The 22,665-nt window shown below is 47.6% G+C and overlaps 1 protein-coding gene across 3 annotated transcripts in view; it reads right to left on the bottom strand.

Annotated features, from left to right (window-relative positions):
• CHRD (chordin) overlaps window positions 1-22,665 on the bottom strand; it is a 64,131-nt gene that overhangs the window by 18,577 nt on the left and 22,889 nt on the right. For all 3 annotated transcript variants that reach the window (XM_053304374.1, XM_053304375.1, XM_053304376.1), the window contains 9 exons: window positions 14,909-15,005; window positions 13,648-13,789; window positions 12,256-12,390; window positions 11,786-11,868; window positions 11,268-11,415; window positions 8,322-8,428; window positions 6,828-6,944; window positions 3,161-3,317; window positions 1,013-1,257 (listed from right to left, as the gene is read on the bottom strand). In XM_053304374.1, coding sequence (XP_053160349.1) covers window positions 1,013-1,257; window positions 3,161-3,317; window positions 6,828-6,944; window positions 8,322-8,428; window positions 11,268-11,415; window positions 11,786-11,868; window positions 12,256-12,390; window positions 13,648-13,789; window positions 14,909-15,005 — 1,231 coding nt within the window. The remainder of the gene's footprint in view (window positions 1-1,012; window positions 1,258-3,160; window positions 3,318-6,827; window positions 6,945-8,321; window positions 8,429-11,267; window positions 11,416-11,785; window positions 11,869-12,255; window positions 12,391-13,647; window positions 13,790-14,908; window positions 15,006-22,665) is intronic.

Genomic DNA, 22,665 nt, shown 5'->3' with positions numbered 1-22,665 from the left:
GAGGATGATGGGAGTCGGAGTCCAGCCACATCTGGGGACCTGAGGTTGGGAACTCCAGCTCTAGAAGAGCCAGCCTTGAAACTAGGCATTTCATGCCACTTCGCTTGACTGAAATATGCTGCAAGCAAGGCTTGAGCTTTTCTTAGCCAACTTTCAGAAACACTGAAAAGGGCAAACGTTTTGTTACAGAGAACGTTTCTGCAGATGCAGATTTTCAAAAGCAAAACAAGGTATTATATGGAAGGCAGTGGTTAGCCTGGTAAGGTTAAAACATTTTTTTTTTTAAAACGTAGCATTGCTTGAATCAGATCCATCAAACCCAGCACACTGTTTCTAACCGCCACATGCCCCTGGAAAGCTCACGTGTGGAGTGTGCTGAGGACAGCTTGCTTGACTCCAGCATCTAGTACTGAGAAGTGTAGTGCCTACCTCTGGACACGAAGCTTCTGTGTTTAGCCACCATTGGCTAAGTATTTATTAACAGATCTTTCTTTCTTTCTTTCTTTCTTTCTTTCTTTCTTTCTTTCTTTCTTTCTTTCTTTCACAGGTCCAAGCTAGCATCTACTGCACCCTTTTGTCCTGTACTCTGCAGCCACTCAGTGTCACAGGCTGATCTCATGTTTTGACTTCTACATGCCACTCCCGGGGAGGGTCCAGCCCTGCCCGCTTTCCCCTAATCCGCCCTTGCAAGTGAACGTACATGGGTGTGCACATGCAGGCAAAATGAAGGAACCACTTCAGGAAAGTGCGGGAAGACCCACCCATGCCTCCTCTAACTGCATCCAGAAACTGACATTCAGAGGTATACTGCTTCTGAACAAGGAGGTTCTACATTGCCATCACGACAGGCCTTTCCTGCATGCATTTGTCTAATTCCCTTTTCAAATCATGTAAGCTAGTGGCTGTCACCATACCTTGTGGTAAGGAGTTCCATAAGCACGTGCTCTGTAAAGAGGCACTTTCAACGAAAAGCTGCCATGCCTAATGTGCACCCTCAGGGCTCCCTGCTCACCTCGGTGCCATAGAAGCCCCGGAGCAACCGCTTGTGCTCCCGGCTGCTCCTCTCCTGGAGCTCGCCTAGCTCAGCAAAGCCATGCAAGTGAGCACTGACGGTGCCGTCGTCTGCTCTGCCGAGGCCAGCGACCACGATCTCGTAGTGCAGGTGGCAATGATCGTCCAAGGATACCCAGGCGTGCCCAGCAGAACCGGTGCGGACAGGAGGGGAGATGAACTGGCCAGCCAGGGGGAGAGGCAGCTCTGCAGCACAAAGGTCAGAGGTCACAGACACGCAGGGACCCCCAAGCCACTGACTACACTCTCCACAGCTCAGCTGCCGGAGCAGACCTGAGCGTGAGCGACAGAGTGACAAGGTCAGCCCTTGCACTGCTGGGCATCCTCAACCTTGGGTCCCCAGTGCCTGAGTGTCAAACGACCTTGGGACCTCCCGCTGAACCTACCTCCCGTTCGAACCTACCTCCCGTTCGAACCTACCTCCCTGGGTAGTCCGGCCCCCGGCTTGCTGTGCGACTCCACCAATCAAACAACCTTGGGTCCCCCCTTGGCCTCAACTTTGGATCCCCATGGCCGCACAATTCCCATCATCTCCAGCCACAATGGCCAGTATGACTGGGGAAGGTGAGAGTCCAACAACATCTGGGGACTCAAGGGTGGGAACCCCTGCCCTAGGGCATGTAAATCAGGTCCACCGCTGAAATCAATGAGGAGGGGTGTAATAATAACAACAACAACAACTTTATTTGTTGGTCACCCCATGACAATGGTTCTCTGAGCAGCTCACAAAGCAAAGCACTAAATCAACAATGGAATAAACGATACAATTAAAAGCCCATTAATGCAAAAGAAAGCTATGAAGAAATATGAAAATATTCTTAAACATTTTTAAAAGGCCTGTGGAAACAGAAAAGTCTTCACTGGGTGTCTAAAAGAATAAAGTGATGGTGCCAGGAAAGCCTTGCTGGGGAGGCTATTCCACATATAGGGGGCCACCACCAAAAAGACACTCTCCCTAGTGGCTATCTCTGAAGAAGGTCTGGTTAGGGACACTGAGTGTGTATGTTCACCTGACTTGAATTGCTCACAGAAACTCAAATAATGCCTGTTCTCCTAGTCCTATTGTGAATTTCTATTATAAAGTTCTCAATTAAAGAATGTCTTTTATGTCTTTCTTAATTTTTTAGGTTTGTTTTCATTTGTTTTTAAACCAAGGCCATAAAATATTCCATTTGGCAGATCAATTGCCATTGCATTGGGCTTATAGTGGTGAATCCTCTGGCCTGGACTGGCTGAGCAGGTGTGATAGTGTGGAATGTCCCATGAAGACTACACCTGCTCAGAGAATAGGGCTGTCAGAATCTTCGCAGCCCATTCTGTGTGGGAATAGGGGGAAACTGTCAGTTTGGCTGAGGGTTACATGTTCTAGGGACAAGGGTAGCTTTGTGAGGAAAGGAACCAGGAAACAGGGGAACTAAAAGGCAGAGAATCCAAGGTCAATGTGGCTGAAGTTCAAAGCAGCCCAGGGAATGAGAAGCATACCAGGGAACATACCGGGAGGGTAGTTGATGGAGGAGGCTTGAGGAAAAGGACAGAGAACAATAACAACAACAAATATTAATATACCTCTTTTCAAAAAAAAAATTCCAAAGCGGTTTACAAAAGAGAAACAACAAATAAATAAATAAGATGGATCCCTGTCCCTGAAGGGCTCACAATCTAAAAAGAAACATAAGATAGAAACCAGCAACAGCCACTGGAGGGATGCTGTGCTGGGGGTGGATAGGGTCAGTTACTCTCCCCCTGCTAAATAAAGAGAATCACCATGTTAAAAAGGCGCCTCTTTGCCCAGTTAGCAGAGAAGACAAGAAACAGAGGCAAGAAGGGACTAATGAAAGAGGGGGCTCTGGAGAAACCTCACAGTGCTCAAGGGATAGAAATGCAACAACAAATAAATGTCCCTGCTGCACCCTTTGGCCCCTGCCGCCCCTTGCCTGCTCTCAGCCGCACCACAGACCACTGTCTGCTTCCATCTGCCTGACCCCAGAGCTCAACAGACTGGGTGTGAATGGCTCCCCTCCAAGCCAGACACTGCTGGGTGGTCTCCTGCCGGACGGCTCTGCTCCTAACACCCTCTGCACCACAGTACCTCGGTCTCGTGCCAGGAGTCCACTGTACAGCAGGGTGCTGATCTGCCCACGCAGCTCCCCCTCTTCAAAATCCCTGGTGGCCACATTTAGGAAGAGCTCGTTCTGCAGCAGCATGTGGGCATCCCGCCCATTTGCTTCCTCCCAGATCCCAGTGACCTGAAGAGGCAGGGACGGAGAGGGAAGAGGAACCCACAGGATGGTTATGCACAGGTGAAGATAAAACAAAACCTTTACACAGGATTTGGCAGATTGCCCCTGTCTGAATGTATTCATTTGTTGGCATGTGGGACCTGCAACAAAATTCTAAGCTTCAAAGAGAAGGACTCCCAAGAAAAGAGCTCAGTCCTCCAGATACCCTTGTAGTCCTGTTCGGACCTCACATGGGGTGGGGTGACTGAGTTTTGGAAGTGCCGTGTGTGTAGAAGGGGCGTGTGGAGAGGAAAAGGACACCTTTCCCCTTTCTCACTTCCCTGAGGTCTTCCCCTCCTGTCCTGTACCATATAGCAGCAGAGTCAGGTCTGGAGCTCACTGCCAATCACTAACTAAGCATTTTACTGCTATAAAGCCGTGGTGGCAGGGAGGGGTGTCCAGAGAGTAGGAAGAGAACAAATTGTTCTGGTAAGAACTAATCTGCCTACTTTCCTTTCACTATTTGAGTGAATGATTGATTGATTGATTGATTGATTTCTATACCGCCCCATCCAAAGGCTCTGGGTGGTGCACAAGTGAAATAGAAGAACAAACACCACTTAAAACAAACAGGTTAAAATAATATTAAAAAGAAATTTAAAACAGCTCAGAGCCATTTAAAACCAATTAAAATCTGTAAAAACAATTTAAAAATCTTGGAAGACCAGGCCAAACAAATAAGTCTTGAGGGCTCTCTTAAAGGACAGCAATGAGCCCAAACTATGAATATCTGCTGGGAGTGCATTCCACAGACCTAGAGCAGCTACAGAGAAGGCCTGGTTCCGAGTCACCACCAGACTTGGTGGTAACTGGAGACAGACCTCTCAAGATAACCTCAAGGTGCGATGGGGATCATACCAAAGAAGGCACTCTCTAAGGCCACCCAGACCTAAGCCATTTAGGGCTTTAAAGGTGATAACCAGCACTTTGTATTTTGCCTGGAAACATATTGGCAGCCAATGCAACTACTGGAGAACAGGCATAATATGGCCTCTCCGGATTACCACAGAGACCAGTCTGGCTGCCGCATTTTGAACTAACTGAAGTTTCTGAACTATATACAAAGGCAGCCTCACATAGAGTACACTGCAGTAGTCGAGCATGGAGGTTACCAGCTGATGCACCACTGTTTTGAGATTGTTCTCTTCAAGGAATGGACACAGCTGTTGAATCAATCGAAGTTGATGGAAAGCGTTCCTGGCCATAGCATCCACCTGGGATACCAGGGTGAGGCCTGGATCCAAGAGCATTCCCAAGCTGTGTACCTGTTCCTTCTGTGGGAGTGTAACCCCAACCAGCACAGGAAGATCTAACTGATCCCTTTAATTCTGATGCCCCACAATAAGCACCTCCATCTTGCTTGGATTCAGCTTCAATTTGATGTCCCTCATCCAGCCCATTACTGCCTGTAGGCAAGCATTTAGGGAACGAATGCCATTTCCTGATGATGATAATGATGATGATGATGATGATAAATATATTTGGGTGTCATCAACATACTGATAACATCCTGCACCAAATTTCCTGATGACCTTACCCAGCTATTTCATGTAGATGTTAAAAAGCATTGCTGATCAAATGGAGCCCTGAGGGACTCCATATAATAACTCCCATTTTGAAGAGCTACTGTCACCAAGCTGCATCTGCCATCTGCCCGAGAGACCACTGCAAAAGCAGTGCCTCCTATCCCTAACACCCCAAGGTTATCCAGAAGGATACCATGGTCGATGGTATTGAACACCACTGAGAGATCCAAAAGAACCAGCAGAGTCATCCTCCCTTTGTCAATTACCTGGTAAAGGTCATCCATCAGGCTGACCAAGGCCATCTCAACCCCATAGTCTGCTCTAAAGCCAGTTTGAAATTGGTCTAGATAACCAGTTTTCTCTAAAACTGCCTGGAGCTGGTTAGCCACCACTCTCTCTACCACCTTGCCCAACCATGGGAGACTGGAGACCGGCTTATAACTATCCATCACTGAGGGATCTAGGGAAGGCTTCTTAATAAATGGTCTAATCATAGTCTCCTTCAAACAAGGAGGCATCCTACCCTCCCTCAGTGATGATATTAACTAGGCCTATAATCTTAATTGATAATTACCATCCTCACAAGTTAGCCCACTTCAGCCTTAAATGTTCACACGTCCGCCATCTTGAATTGGGGTGGATGACATCATCATAAATGATGCTGTTGAGGTGTCTCACTACAACTGAACCAAATTTGGTCTAAATTGATTAGGCAGTCCACAAGTTAGCCCACTTGTGCCTCACATATCCACCATCTTGAAAATGGGTGGATGACATCATTACAAACTATGCCCTTGAGCCATCTCTATGTGTCCCGACAGCTGTAGCAAATTTGGTTCAAATTAGTTAGGCAGTTCATAAGTTAGCCCAGTTACACCTCAAAGATTCATGTGTCTGCCAACTTGAATGGAGTGGATGACATAATCACAAACTACAACATTGAGGTGTCCCTATGTGTCCTTACAGCTGTTCCAGATTTGGTTCAAATCGGTTAGGCAGTCCACAAGTTGGCCCACATGTGCCTCAAATGTTTATGTGCCCACTATCTTGAACGGGGGTGGATGACATCATTACAAACTATGCTATTGAGGTGTCCCTATGTGTAACTCACTACAACTGTACCAAATTTGGTTCAAGTCGGTTAGATGGTCCACAAGTTAGCACACTTGTGCCTCAAATGTTTATGCGCCCACCATCTTGAATTGGGATGGACGACAAACTATGCCATTGAAGTGTCCCTAACTGTACCCAATTTGATTCATATTCGTCCATGCATTGTGAAGTTGATAGTAGAGACACGCACGTACACACACACACACACACACACTGCTGAGTTTAAGTTTACTTTCCTCTAGGAAAATAGGCTAAAAAAGTGTGTGTCTCCCCCTGCCCCTGAAACAGCCCTACATAGCACAGGCAAGGGAGTTCTTTAACCACACAGCACAAATTTCCCCCTCCCATCCAAATATCCCCTTCCCCACCATATTTACTACATTGTCAGAGGCCTGGGCAGGCCAATTCCTGCACTCTTCCTACCATCCATTTCTCTTTCTTTCTGCAGATGCTTTCAACATTTTATGCCTCACTTTCAACTGCTGCTCTATGTCGTTTACAGTCCGTAAGGTACTGAAAAGCTCATACAGGTCTTGGAAGTTCACAGGCCCATTTCCACACACACGCACACACAAACGCACACAATTTTTTTGTTTAATTCACAAAGTTATATACATTTGCATACTTGGGCGACTCTTTAGTTATGAAGAAACCATGGTCCCATTTCGCTTCCAAACTGACAGCCACACACCCACCTGAGTTCGCTATTTGCACATATGACCTCCCATGTTTGAAGTCACTGATAATGACCAACGTTAGAGAGAGAAGTGTGCCCCGCTGGGGTTTCACCAATCCTCAGGTCTTCCAGAGCCTCCGCAGCCATTCACCTGACACTCACCATTCCATCCCTGTAGCTGTGCGTCATGTCGTATAAGATGTTGCGCCTATTTCTTCTGCGGGGTTTGGTCTCCAGCGTGACACCAATCACCTCACTTCCTGTTCCTGCCACTTGGACCTGTGAAGAGGTGAGCATTTCCCAGAAGACATGAGGATCTGAGTCACAATGACACGGAATATTTTCAAAAGTCTAAGAGGATCCCATTGCTGTCTGGGAGTGAGAGAAACAGGACTAGGGGAAGTCTGTGACGCAGGTGACTCATATTTCTGCACTCAGAAATAAGAGTTTCAGGAGGTCGCGATGTTTGCTTGAAGTACAAGGTGAGTATTACAGTTCTTCTGTTACAAGTTCTTGGGGAAACTCTCTTTCCCCAGGGTGACTACTACAATTTATCCTCCTTTTGACAGAGGTTTCCAAAGAGGTTTACATAGAAAATGAATAATAAATAGAAATGTCTCTCTGTCCCCAAAGTAGAGTTGCCATGCCCCCCGAAATTCTGGGTTTCACTCAGATTTTAAGCTCACCCAGATCTGCCCAGATTTCAGCTTTCTTTTTCTTTTTTTTAAAGCTAAGCATTAGCCCTTGTAGAAGCGGAGTTATGGAGCAAAACGTGCAGTCACTATTCTGCTCAAAAATTATTTTCAAGCCAATTTACATAATATGCAAATTAGGCACCCGGATTTGCAAAGCCAGAATATGGCAACCCTACCCCAAAGGGCTCACAATCTAAAAAGAAACATAAGATAGATCCTAACAACAGTCACTGGAGGGATGCTGTGCTCGGGTTAGATAGGACCAGTTGATCTTCCCCTACTAAATATAAGACAATCACCACTTTGAAAGGTGCCTCTTTGCTCAGTTAAGCAGGAGTTAGTTGGCTACTAGCAGCCTCCCTAACCTCTCTCCTCTTGTTATGGCCAATGGACTGTCCCTACCATGCCAGTTTGGTGAGTGGGATGAAAGGGAAAGGGAAGAGAGGATGAGGCTCACAAATCAGGATTGTCTAGGACAGGGCTTCCTAACCTAGGGCCTCTCCAGACCATCCCCAGCCACAGTGGCCCATGGGATATGGGAGTTGTAGTCCAACAACATATGGAAAGGCAAAGTTGGGAACCCCAGAATTAGGAAATAAGCCAAGTTATTTTCCAATGTTGGGGGAAGTAGCTTAACATATTTCAGAACCAACCCTATGTGAGCCTGCAAGTGAGGGGAGCTCGCCTGTCCATAGGGAAGGCAGAGACAGAAGACAGAGGGATGTGTGAACCAAGAGAACGTCAAAGAGGCCTTGCATCATCACAGGGAATTCTGGGAGACACCTCACATGTGACTCAGTAAGGCCAGAAACCATGTATTATATCTGACAAGATCAGGCTCTGCATGAAGTAAGAACCAAGATGGCGGCATGGTCTCATAGGTAGGGCCTCTCAGCTGATCTGGGGCCATTTTCTCCACCCCACTCCACTCTGTCACACAGCCCCAGAAACCCCTTCCTACCTGATACTCTAAAGTCCCATTCATGTGCAGCGTGAGCTTGGCAGAACCCACAGCTCCTGTCTGGGTGGGTATCAGGGCGTCTCCTCCACACAGCACACTCTGGATGGCTGGGCACAACAAAGAAAAGGGGTGTTTACGGGTGGCAGGGACTGAATTCATATATTCACTGCTGCCCTGAAGCTTTGGAATGTGCTCCCTGCTGAAATCAGAGCCTCCCCATCTCTGACAACTTTTTAAAAGTCTTTAAAGACACATCTGTTCACTCAGGCTTTTAATTAAATACTGTTTTCATTGTTTTAACACTGTTTTAAAATATTGTTTTAACATTTTAAATTGTTGTAATGTTTTGACTTTCTCTGTTGCCATTTATTTTGTTTTCACTAATCTTTTAACTTTTCTGTTGTCATTTGTTTTGTTTTGTTGTAAACCGCCCAGAGACATAAGTTTGGGGCTGTATAAAAATATGTTAAACAAACAAACAAACAAACAAACAAACAAACAAACAAACAAACAAATGCAGGACAATGTTCAGACAACATGAACAGCTGTAGGACAGGCAGAAGTTCAAAAGGTGAAGTGTTCATGACATAGCACTTGTCTTGCTGGATTAGGTCAAAGTCCATGTAGTCAAGCATTCTGTTTCTGACAGCTGTCTTAGAAACGTCTCTGGAAAGCTCATGAGCAGGGCATAGAGATGGTGGCCACTTCCTACTGTGTGGACCCAGAAGCTGATATTCAGAGGTATATTCCTTCTGTTCATGAAAGTTCTGTTAAGTTATTATGGATAATAACTACTGATCAGCCTGTTCCCTATGTTGTCTAACCCTTTTTGAAGCCCATAAGAGCTGATGGCCATCATTCCACAAGTTAATTATGTATGGAGTGAATAAGTACTTCCTTTTGTCCATCCTAACCTATTATCAACTTACCTGGGTGATGCACAGTTCTGCTATTTTGAGAGATGGAGAATTTTTTTCTCCCACTCAGTGAAGCTGCATTGTACTGAATCAGACTTTCGGTACCCTCTAATCCAGGGGTTCTCAACCCTTGGAACCTCAGTTGTTAGCACCCCTGCTAACTTGGCAAAGAGGCATCTTTTAACGTGGTGATTCTCTTTATTTAGCAGGGGGAGAGTAACTGGCTCTGTCCACCCCCAGCACAGGTCCTCCAGTGACTGTTGCTGGTGTCTATCTTGTGCTTCTTTTTAGATTGTGAGCCCTTTGGGGACAGAGAGCCATCTCATTTATTTATTCACTCATTCATTCATTCATTTCTCTGTGTAAACCACCCTGAGCCATTTTTGGATGGGCGGTATAGAAATCAAATGAATGAGATTACAGCTCTAATCATCCCTAGTCAAAGGTCACTATGGCAGGGGACGATGAGAGCTTTGGTCCAACACGATTTGTAAAATAAATAAATGACACACACCTATTTCATCAAATGTATATACGAAAATATACATTTTCATATATGATGTTTTAATGTTTTAAGGTTTTATTTGCATTAATTTTAATCTGTTTTATATGATTTTGGGGTTTTACCTGTTGTTTGTTTAGATTGCAAACAGCCCTGAGATTTTACATAGTTATTTTTATAGAGATTTTATATTTATTTACATACATACATACATAATCTACATATGTTTAATCAAGCTATTTATTTATTTATTTATTTATACATTTCTATCCCGCTCTTCCCCCAAGGAGCCCAGAGTGGTGTACTACATACTTAAGTTTCTCCTCACAACCCTGTGAAGTAGGTTAGGCTGAGAAAAAAGTGACTGGCCCAGAGTCACCCAGCAAGTCTCATGGCTGAATGGGGATTTGAACTCGGGTCTCCCCGGTCCTAGTCCAGCACTCTAACCATTACACCATGCTGGCTCCTTATAGTTTTACAGTTTTAAGTTTTAGAGTTTTTATCTATATCTTAAATTGTTTTAATTGTGTTAATGTTTTAATTGTTGTGTTTTAGATTGTAAACCACCTAGAGATTTGTATATGGGGTTGTATAGAAATGTGCCTAAAATAAATAAAATCTGGGGACCTCCTTGAGAAACCCTGGGCTAGCCCAATATTATTAGGCTGCCGCACCTCTCCAGGAGGTCTCAGGCAGAGGGATCTTTCACTGCCTGCCCCCTGGTTTGTTTTAAACAGGAGGCACCAGAAACTGAACCTGGGACCTTCTGTAGACAAAGCCTGTGCTCAGCCACTAAGCTATGACCCCTCTCTTGCCACACTCTTCAGGTCCTCATAGCTTCAGGTTCTCTCATAGCTTTCAGGTACAGGAAGCCTTACTTGTTCATAGGAACATAGGAAGTTGCCAGGGAGGGAACTTGGCCATCCCCTGAGGAGAATATCTTGCAGTGCTCACACATCAAGTCTCCCATTCATATGTAACCAGGGCGGACCTTGCTTAGCTAAGGGGACATGTCATGCTTGCTACCACAAGACCAGCTCTCCTCCTTAGTTTGGGGTTGCTATGCAGCTGCCAAAAGCACAGGAGCCCTGACATTTAAAAAGTGGCGACCCTTCTTCCATGTCATAGGAACAAAGGAAGCTGCCATATACTGAGGCAGACCATAGGTCCATCTAGCACAGTATTGTCTACACAGTCTGGCAGTGGCTTCTCCAAGGCTGTAGGCAGGAATCTCTCTCAGCCCTATCTTGGAGATGCTGCCAGGGAGGGGACTTGGAACCTTCTGCAGGCAAACAAGCAGGTGCCCTTCCCAGAGCAGCCCCAACCCCACAAAGGAATATCTTAGTGCTCATGTGTAGTATCCCATTCAAATGCAATCCAGGGCATACCCTGCTTAGCTAAGGGGACAATTCATGCTTCCTACCACAAGACTAGCTCTCCAAAAAATAAAAATAAAATAAATGCTCATAGGGTTTCTATGGGCTGGGATGCTAAGCCTCAAGGACTTTCCCCCTGCCTGTGACTCACTGTCACAGCTTCTCCTGATGGTGATGCGGCCAGCAATCTGGTGCCGGGATCCGTCCTCCACCTCGGCAGTGATCCTCAGATGCCCCTGTGCGAGCCACAACATCTCTTGGCTTGAGAGTCCAGTCAGCACCTCTGCAAAGTCGGGGTCCTGGGATGGCATAATGAGAGACAAGAAGGGTGGAGCAGCAGTAAAGAGGCATAAGGACAATACTATCTAGCTCAGTATTGTCTTCATAGGCTGGCAGTGGCTTCTCCAAGGTTGCAGGCAGGAATCTCTCTCAGCCCTATCTTGGAGATGCTGCCACAGAGGGAACTTGGAACCTAGATGCTCTTCCCAGAGTGGCTCCATCCCCTGAGTGGACTATCTTACAGTGCTCACACTTCTAGTCTCCCTTTCAGATGCAACCAGGGCAGACCCTAGTCATGCTTGCTACCACCAGACCATCTCTCCTCTCCCAGCAGGATCCCAGCATGATGCTTCGCATCGCGAAGCACTGCATTAAAAGACGACAGCCTACCTGCTGGGTGACATTGGCTAGGACTTCCCTCAAGACCGTCTCCTGGTGCAGGATTTGCACTCTCAGGGGAATCCAGGGGGATCCTGGGGAAGGAAGAGAGAAGACACGTAACAGTACCTGCTCTCTGTGCCACTGAAGTGCAGTCCTAGCCACCCATTATAGCTACGCCGCCATCATGCTAACCGTTACTTGCGCGCCAGTATGGCCCTCCTTCCTTGCCCCTCCCCAAACTGGCTTTCCCATCGGGGGAACAACGGTGGCCGGCACCCTGAAGGATGCTGCCCGCCTGCTTAAAACAGCACATATGCAGTGGTGGCCCAGACCCACAACCCAGCTCTTGAGAATTCAATCCCACCCAAGACCCCTTCCCTGCAAGAACAGCACTGCTAAGATGCGGTGGCTGGCGCAGCGCTTCGTTTCTCCCGCCCCTCCGAAACAGCAGAGGTTCTGGTTCTTGCTCCCGCTCTTGCCTGCTGACTCAAGCAGCCCCTTGGTCACCAGGACAAAATGCAGGTTGTTCTCCGTGTCACTCAGGGTGAGCATAGCGATGCCCCCCATGCCAACGTGGGCCGGGTCCACTGATGTCAGGATGGAACTGAATGTTTCTGCAGCGGAGGAAAGAGCAAAAGCACATCACAACGGTGCCAGCAGCCGGTGTGGACGAGTAGCCGGTGCTGGCCAGAATGGAAGGGACTGGCGGAGGATCTGCCACTCCTTGGCCCCAAGTGCCACCAGTACTCTCTTCCAATGGCAACCCTGGCTGACTGAGCTCTGTCGTTCAAGGGCGCCCTCTAGGCTGCAGTACCAGCCTGCTTCGGCAGCTAGTCACCTGACCGCAAGGGCCAATCCCCACCCAGGTGACACAACGAAGCAAGGCTGCACAATTTCAGCCTGCCCGCCGTTGTTGGACTACAACTCCCATCATCCTCAGCCACAATGGCCAACGGTCAGGGATTATGGGAGCCCAACAAGAGCTGGAGAGCTGAAGTTGTTCGTAGACATGTGTGGAGGTGGAGTCAGCTCTCACGTAGGACTTGGGCACAAACTTCTCACATGACTCAGTTTTATTGCTGCCTGGAAGGACCCATAGTTGGGGTACTGGTAATGAAAATATTATTTGTTCAAAAAAAGGGGGGGTTTAATCCTGCGAAGCAGCTCACAAAAAAGTCAAATGCACCATTATGTAAGAAATGAACAATTATTTTTTTAAAAAACTCACTAAAACCACAGAGTACGCAAGAGCCAAGTCAATGCTGAAAAACAGTCACTAAGCAGAAACAACTAAAAGCCTGACAGAAGAGCCAGGACTTTGCAGCCCTCCTGAATGAGGCCAGGGACGGTGCCTGGCAGATCTCTCCAGGGAGGATATCCCACAATCCTGGCACCATCACAAAAATGCCCTGTCTCCAGTCATCACCAACCAAGTAGGGAGTAGTGACAGGCCAGAGGGCAGGGCTTGAGAAAGTGAATCTTAAAGTTCCGGAAGGTTCATTGCCCCCTTTGCTAAGCAGTGTCCACCCTGGTTTGCATTTGAATGGGAAACTACATATGAGTGCTGTAAGATATTCCTCTGAGGGATGGGGCCACTCTGGGAAGAGCACTTACATGCTTGCATGAATAATGTTCCAAGATAGTCCCCTTAGGAGATGGAGCCGCTCTGGGAAGAGCACCTAGGTTCCAGGTTCCCTCCCTGGCAGCATCTCCAAGATAGGGCTGAGAGAGACTCCTACCTTGGAGAAGCCGCTGCCAGTCTGGGTAGACAATACTGCGCTAGATGGACCAATGGTCTGACTCGGTATATGGCAGCTTCCTATGAATACTGACATGGGGCTCAGGGAGAAGACGCTGGCAAGCCATGTTACCTGCAAAGAGGGCCCGGTGCTTGATGATTTTGCCTCTGACCTCACCCGCAGGGTGGGACTTGGTGACTAGGGACACACGCAGCTGATCCATCTTCAGTAGCCGGATGGAGGACTTTTGTACGTTTCGCCACATACCACAGATCTATAGAGATGGTAGCCAGAGAGAGGGTCAGGAAGGAGCAGGCCAAGTAATGAGTCAATTGGTGCACAGGAGTGGATGTGCATCCAGGGTACCCATGTGATTTGCACATTGGCCCATGCACAAGAGCTGGTCATAGGAATCATAGGAAGCTGCCATATACTGAGTCAGACCATTGGTCTATCTAGCTCAGTATTGTCTACACAGACGGGCAGCAGCTTCTCCAAGGTTGCAGACAGGTGTCTCTCTCAGCCCTCTCTTGAAGATGACAGGGAGGGAACTAAGAACCTAGATGCTCTTCCCAGAGCAGCTCCATCCCCTAAGAGGAATATCTTGCAGTGCTTACATGTAGTCTACCTTTCATATGCAACCAGGGCGGACCCTGCTTAGCTAAGGGGACAAGTCATGCTTGCTACCACAAGAGCAGCTTACCTCCCTCAAGGGTCTTGCGGTGGCAAGGACAGAATCTCCCCTTTGCTAAGCAGGGTCTGCCCTGGTTTGCATTTGAATGGGCTACTACATATGTGAGCACTGTAAGATATTCCCCTTAGAGCAGGGATCCTCAGCATTGGGCCCCCAGATGTTATTGGACAACTCCCATAATCCCCAACCAAAGGCCACTGGGGCTTGGGATTATGGGAGTTGAAGTCCACTAACATCTGGGGGCCCAACGTTGAGGATCCCTGCCTTAGAGGATGGAGCTGCTTTGGGAAGAGCACCATGCAGAAGGTTCCAAGTTCCCTGCCTGGCATCATCTCCAAGATAGGGCTGAGAGAGACTCCTGCCTGCAACCTTGGAAAAGCCGCTGCCAGTCTGTGTAGACAGTACTGAGCAAGATGGTCCAATGGTTTGACTCAGAATATGGCAGTTGCCTATGTTCCACTTCAAGCAGAGTTGGGTGCAGGTTAAGTGTGATGGCAGCACACTTGGCTGGTCACTTTGAGACAGGGATGCTGCTATCCCATGCAGCTGTTCTTCCCACAACATCACCAGCCGTCGTACAGATGTGCTGTGTGGCTGCATCTCCCTCAGGGCTCCATGACATACTGCTCCAGTTATGCAGGAAGCTAGAAGTCATGTGGGAAAGGGAGGAAGGTGATGACGGTGCCATGGTCCACTCACCATCTGGTCCTGGGGGGAGGCGCCCTTCTGCACAGGTTGCTCAGAAAGGACAGTCCCATCAGGCTCCGTGAAACGGACTCGAATCGGCTGGCCTAGCCTAGGCATGAAGAAGAGCAGAGGACGTGACATAGTCTGTTAAGCAGATGATGGAGACAGTGGCTCCTACCTGGATCTCAACAAACTCTGGCCGGCAGCAAGGATTTATTCATTTGTATTTATTTTTAAATAATGTGTGTGTCAGTAAAACAAACATGAACATGAACAGAATGCAATGACAGTACTGAAAATACGATACACTTTACTTTCTCTTTTTTTGGGGGGGGTTCCACAATGTCACAAAAGAGGTCATTGCTTAATAAATGTATCTGAAGGGTTATAGTGAAAGCTTCTTGTAAAATAGGTGAGTTGCACTGCACCTGGTGCCGAAAAGAGATCCGAGCAGGTGCCAGGCAAGCCTCCCTGGGAGAGCATTCCAAAGCCACCACGTGGTGGAAGGCGCTTTTCCCCACGCACCACCCAGACCGCCTTACTTAGTTCAGATGGCATGGAGATCTGCAGGAAGGCCTCCGCAGGTGACCTCAGGGCGCAGGCAGCTTCTATTTAGATCAGGGCTGCACAACTCATATGCCCTAGCAGGCCAGTACCATACACAACTTGGCATGCAGGGGCCAAAGTCAATTTTTAGCACATTGCATTAAAATTAAAAATATTATTATATTTGTGGATCTATTCCCCCTGTCAATGGACCCATAGTTTCAAACAAGGATAGTGGCCAGAGAATAGGTCCCATCCCTGCTCAATCAGTGGGGCCCCTAGAATGCATGCCAGCCCCCAAACAAATGCCAAGTCCTCTCCTCTCCCTAAACTGTCATTGCTTTCAGGCTGCATTGCTAGGCATGCTCACATGGGAGTAAGCCCCGTTGGGAACACCATAGAATATATTTATAAGAAAACATGCATAGTATGGCGCTATAAGGCAGTTTCCAGCTCCTGTCTTGCTGCAGGATACTTGGGCCCCCAGGCCTTATGTTGTGTAGGGATGTGCACAAAACCGGTTTGCCTGGTTTGGTTCGAATTCGAACCAGGTTCGAACCAGGAGGGGGTGGTTCGGTTTTGGTTTTGTTCGAACCTCCCCGGGTTTGGTTCAAATTCGAACCAGTTTGAACTGGTTTGGACACCCAAAAATTGGTAGGATGGTAGCTGGCACCCAGGGGTACCTGCCACCCAAACCCCAAAGCAATCGGACACTCGTACGATTTTTTATGAATTTTTGGAAATTATTTTTATTTTTTTCTCATAGGGTATAATGGGACTCGAACCAGCCCATTATTCCCTATTGTGGAGCACCCATGGGTGCCAAAAACCATGCAAACCCCGAAGCAATTGGACACCCCTATGATTTTTTATGAATATTTGAAATATTTTTAATTATTTTTCTCATAGGGTATAATGGGGATTCTATGATAGCAAATGAGATTTTCAATGAGACACCATGAATCCACTCTCATTTGCTATCATAGAATCCACACTCAGAACACCTCAGAAACAACAGAACCCTGTATGACATGGGTTAGCAACCCATGGGGGTGGTTGACACCCTATGTGCACTACACCACCACTCGAGCTGGGCCACCCCAGCACCCCCCAAGTGCACTTATGGGGCTGCTGAAAGCTCCATTATACCTTATGAGGAAAAACCTTAAAGACGCATAAACTTCAACAATTCACCAAAAATCAGACCTCTGCCCAAATCCTTTGAAAAAATGCAGGTAGCTTCCTTGCCCCCACCTGGCACTACCACCAACCCCACACTGCTCTAGGCCACCCCTTTCGCCCTGACGTGAAGCAATACACCCTCCATTATAAGTGTTCTGAGTGTAGATTCTTTGGTAGCATATAAGATTTTCAATGACAAACCATGAATCCACTCTCATCTGCTAACCTTAAAGACACATAAACTTCAAAAATCACTTAAAAATCAGCCTTTTGCCCAATTCCTTTCAAATAATTCTGATAGCTTCCTGGCCCCCCTTGGGCACTACCACCCACCACACTCTGCTCTTGGACACCCCTTTGCCCCTGATGTGAAGCTATACATTTGCTGACACCTCCATGCTTCTTTATGGAGAAAAACTTTAAAGTCGCATAAACTTCAAAAATCACTTAAAAATCAGCCTTTTGCCCAATTCCTTTCAAATAGTTCTGATAGCTTCCTTGCCCACCTTGGGAACTACCAGCCAGCACACTCCACTCTAGGACACCCCTTTCTCCCCGACGTGAAGCTATACATTTGCTGGAATCCTCATTATTCTCTATGAGGAATTCCAAAATAATTTAAAAATTCACCAATAATCAGAGGATTGTCTGATTGCCTTGGAACTTTGTGGATAGTAGGCACCCCTGGTTGTCTACCATCCACCCCACTTTTGTGCCCCTAGGTGCTCCACAATAGGGGATATGGGCTGGTTCGGGTCCCATTATACCCTATGAGAAAAATAATTAAAAATATTTCAAATATTCATTAAAAAATCATAGGGGCGTCCAATTGCTTCGGGGTTTGCATGGTTGTTGGCACCCATGGGCGATCCACAATAGGGAATAATGGGCTGGTTTGAGTCCCATTATACCCTATGAGAAAAAATAAAAATAATTTTCAAAAATTCATAAAAAAAATTGTACGAGTGTCCGATTGCTTTGGGGTTTGGGTGGCAGGTACCCCTGGGTGCCAGCTACCATCCTACCAATGTTTGGGTGTCTGAACCAGTTTGAACTGGTTCAAACCGGTTCAAATCGAACCACCCCCTGGTTCGGTTCAAATTCGAACCTGCAGCTCGAACCTGATGGCTGGTTTGGTTCGAATTCAAACCGGTTCGCACATCCCTAATGTTGTGTAGGCCTGATTTAGAGCATTTATGTATTCAAAATATTTATATATCACTTTTCAACAAAATCTCAATGTTGCTTACACAGTAAAAGGAATGAGAAAACTGTTGCCTGTCCCCAAAAGGAACTCGCACTCTGAAAACAGGCACACAGGAGACAGCAGCAACAGCCACTGGAAAAGCACTATGCTGGAATGTATAGGGGCTGTTGCTATTCCTTCTGCTAGTTATGAAAGAGGCACCACTTTAAAAGATGCCTCTTTGCCCAGATAGCACAAGTAAGGATGACGTGGAACTAGATGTTATTTCAGGTACCCAGGTTACACTATAGACTACCGTTCTCAAACGTAGGTCCCGAGAGGTTGTTGGACTACAACTCCCATCATCCCCAGCCCCTTTGGCTGGGGATGATGGGAGATGCAGTCCAACAACATTTCAGGGGCTTTTAAGGGAAGCACCAGCATTTTGCATGGCCCTGCCCATCTGTAATATTCCTTGAAATTATTTGGCATCAGAGGGATATACTCTCCCACATTTTAAACCAAGAGCCTGAATCTGTCCAGCGAAAGGATTTTAGCTGGCACGACGCAGTCCTACCAAACTTAAAACTGGGCTGCGTTGAACACTTTGCATGCACACACCCCGCTCTGGTTTAGCTTTTAAGGAAAAGAAAATTGCTTTCAAATGGAGAGGAAAAGGGGCATTCCACACTTCGATGTGAATTACATGATGTCACTTATCTTTTGTGGATTTCATACTCATTGCCCCAACTATGTCTGAGCACATGTGCTCCATTACTGGACTCCTTACATTTCCCACCCCACCTTTAACATATTTAAATATTACAATCTAAATATGACATCCCTTTAATATGACAATCTAAAATGATAGCCATTATAGAACAGGGCTGAGCCCAACCTTGTCACAAGAGAACTTTTTCAGCTCAGAACCTGGGGCATAAGAGAGATGGGCCAGCCCTGGCACAATGTCCCCTCCTCTCCTGGGGACTCGGGAGTGATGGGAGGGGTTCTGAGGAGGGGACAAGAGAAGTCTCCAGTGCTCCAAGGCTCCTCTGTGTGGGTGACCGGCCTGGCTGCTCCTTCGAGAGGCTTTCCTCTGGTCGACCTCTCTCTCCCACGCAGCATAAAGTGAGAGACCTCCTCGGCTCCACATGTCTGGGGAAGAGAGCTAGATAGTCTTGTGTGGTAGCGAGCATGAATGGTCCCCTTTGCTAAGCAGGGTCTGCCTTGGTTTGTATCTGGATGAGAGACTACCTGTGAGCACAGGATGATATTCCCCTTAGGGGGCGGGGCCATAGCTCAGGTTCACTCCCTGGCAGCATCTCCAGGTAGGGCTGAGAGAGACGCCTGCCTGAAACCATGGAGTGCCACTGCCCGTCAGTGTAGTAGACAATACCGAGCGAGATGGACCAATGGTCTGACATGATATAAGGCAGCTTCCTGTGTTTGAAGTCCTCAGAGGTGCACAGCAAAGGCCATGAGATGGGTTTCGGACTTTGTGCTGGGCACCTGGGACAGGTGGTCCCCGGAAAGAGCATGACGCTGGCTGCTGGTGACCTGGGGTCAGTGACTGTGGACCCCTGCCCATGCCCGTGAACCCTCTACCCGTGTCTGCTCCCTCCTGAAGGGGTGACGAGGTCCTGAAGGCACTGCTTGCCTCTTTCCTACCAGCCTCGAGAGCTGCAAATTCCTCTTGGCCTTCCTAGGAAAAACAACTGCCTCGAAGGCTGCTTGTGGGATGTGTGCATGCATTTTTGAATTCGTCACCGCTTGGCTATGCAAAGGCCTGGAAAAAGAGGAGGGCCCACTGCGGCAGAGTGGCTAGGCGCAGCTCTCTCCCCGTGCAGGCAGCGGGCTGCTTTAACCATCAGAGGAGAGATTGATTGATTGCAGCTCCCCAGAGCCAAGCCCCAGGCAGAAGGACCCCCACTGACGCCAGCCTGGAGCAAGCAAGGAGAGGCAGCTGGGGCCTGGGAACACGGTGGACGCTCAGATTGTTTATTGGACCCTTTCCCATTCCCCCCCCCACCAATTTGTTTCTAATTTTTTTAAAAATTAACTGTGACAGGAGGCGCTTTTCTGCCTGGGATGGACGTGGTGCAATCCCAAACTGGGATTCACCAGTGCCTGCTCAGCTGTTTCGTAATGCTCTTTTCAGAGAAACACCAGCTGCCTGTGAAGATCGGGAGACAGAGAATTGGGGTGAGGAGGAGGCAGAGGAGGGAGACAGTGAGTAAGTACTTGAACCCCAAGAAAGAGGGTGACATTAACCCAGTTCTGTTTTAGGCAGAGTGCCTGGCATGCTGTTGTGTCACCACGGGCATTATTGGAAAGTTGGCTGCACATGTGTGTAGGGATACAACTAGGGCCATACTCCGATAACAGGGGTTTCCCCAGATGTTGTTGGAGTACAGCTCCCATCATTCCTAGCCAGAATGGGCAAGCCATTGTAGTTGGGGGTGATAGGAATTGTAGCCCAACAATCTAATGGGGATCCAAGGTTGGGAACCCCCGTCCTACAACCATAGATATGTCCCCACACTGACCAATGTTATACACCTATACATCATTAGGAAGGGGATTGAAAATAAAACAGCTAATATTATAATGCCCTCATACAAAATGATGGTGCGGCCACACCTGGAGTACTGCATACAGTTCTGGTCACCACATCCAAAAAAGGACATTGTAGAACTGGAAAAGGTGCAGAAGAGGGCAACCAAGATGATCAGGGGCCTAGAGCACCTTCCTTATGAGGCAAGGCTACAACACCTGGGGCTCTTTAGTTTAGAAAAAAGACAAATGCGGGGAGGGAGACATGATAGAGGTCTATAAAATCATGCATGGTGGGGAGAAAGTGGATAGAGAGAAATTCTTCTCCCTCTCCCATAACACTAGAACCACAGGTCATCCCATGAAACTGATTGCCAGGAAATCTAGGACCAACCAACGGAAGTATTTTTTCCACACAATGCATCAACTTGTGGAATTCTCTGCCACGAGATGTGGTGACAGCCAACAACCTGGATGGCTTTAAGAGGGTTTGGATAACTTCATGGAGGAGAGGTCTATCATCGACTACTAGTTGGAGGACTAAAGGCCACTTCCAGCCTCAAAGACAGGATGCCTCTGAGTACCAGTTGCAGGGGAGCAACAGCAGGAGAGAGGGCATGCCCTCAACTCCTGTCTGTGGCTTCCAGCGGCATCTGGTGGGCCACTGTGTGAAACAGGATGCTGGACTAGAAGGGCATCCTTGGGCCTGATCCAGTAGAGATGTTCTTATGTTCTTACACACCTCTTATCAAAATACGTTTTACTCACTGAGCAGGTCCTTCAAAATGTCCCTCACATCCCATTTTTCCCATCACCATTGTCAGGAACATCGGAACACGGGAAGCTGCCTTCTACTGAGTCAGAGACCTTTGGTCCATCTAGCTCAGTATCGCCTACACAGACTGGCAGCAGCTTCTCCAAGGCTTCAGACAGGAGTCTCTCCCAGAGGCCTTTAGTTTGCATCTACTCTGGAATAGAGGTGTGAGTCCACATGTCAGCTGGATTTACCCCACGGTCCCTGCAAGCTGTCAGGGAGCACTTCACACATAATTTGGGTTTTTCATCGCACGTTAGAGTGTAGCCTGATTTATGTCCAGGGGTTTTTTAAAAATCAACTTTTTGCCTCCCCCCCACTCCCGAGCAACTTCAAACTTCCAGTAAAGCCTTGCAGAAAGCCCACAGTAAACAGTAAACACAGTCCACAGTAAACCCTTGCAGAAAGCCTGCTGTCTAGGAAAGCACCTGGAGATGTTGGGGATTGAACCTGGCACTTCTGCATCTAGACCTCTGCGTGGAAGAAGATGCTCTAACACTGAGTGACAGCACCTAAGGGGAACATCTTACAGCAGCCAGCACTCACATGCAGTCACCCATCCAAATGCAAACCTTACTGAGCAAAAGGGATGACTCCTACTGCAAGACTGGTTGTCCACAATGCAGCCTATCTGCCAGATATGGCAGTCTACTAGGGGCTCACAATACCCCCTGTTTTTGCTGTCTGTCTGGAAAGGTAAAAATGGGGTGTGTGGGGTATGGGTTTCAATTCAGCAGCCCAGAATTAGGGCTCAAAGTTTTCCTCTGAGGATTTTTAAATTTGGATGGTCAGGGATTAAGATGGAGTGGGAGAACTTGGCTTATCTTTTCATCAGTTTCCTCACCAGAATGGGTCACACCAGAAGGGTCGCACTTCCCCAAAAGGAACAGGTTCGCAGTCTGGGAGTACTTCTGGATTCACACCTCTCCCTGGTTTCTCAGGTTGAGGGGTGCTTTTTATCAGCTGCGGCTGATATGCCAACTGTGCCCGTTTCTCGAGATCAATGACCTCAAAACAGTGGTACATCTGTCGGTGACCTCCAGACTTGGCTTCTGTAATGCGCTCTACATGGGGCTGCCTTTGTATGTAGTCCGGAAACTTCAGTTGGTTCAGAATGTGGCAGCCAGGTTGGTCTCTGGGTCATCTCGGAGAGACCACATTACTCCTTTACTGATGGAGTTACACTGGCTGCCAATAGGTTTCCGGACAAAATACAAAGTGCTAGTTATAACTTATAAAGCCCTAAATGGCTTAGGCCCTGGGTATCTATGAGAGCGTCTTCTTTACTACAAGTCCCACCGCTCACTGAGGTCATCTGAGGAGGTCCATCTCCAGTTACTGCCGACTCGTTTGGTAGGTACACAGAGACGGGCCTTATCGGTCACTGCCCCGAGATTGTGGAATGCACTCCCTGCTGAGATACAATCCTCCCCATCTCTGGCAATTTTCAAAAAACACCTTAAAACCCATCTTTTCACCCAAGCTTTC

Source organism: Hemicordylus capensis, chromosome 3 (genome assembly GCF_027244095.1).
Source record: "Hemicordylus capensis ecotype Gifberg chromosome 3, rHemCap1.1.pri, whole genome shotgun sequence".
NCBI classification, from domain to species: Eukaryota; Metazoa; Chordata; class Lepidosauria; order Squamata; family Cordylidae; genus Hemicordylus; species Hemicordylus capensis.
This window is presented reverse-complemented; position numbering and strand designations above follow the sequence as displayed.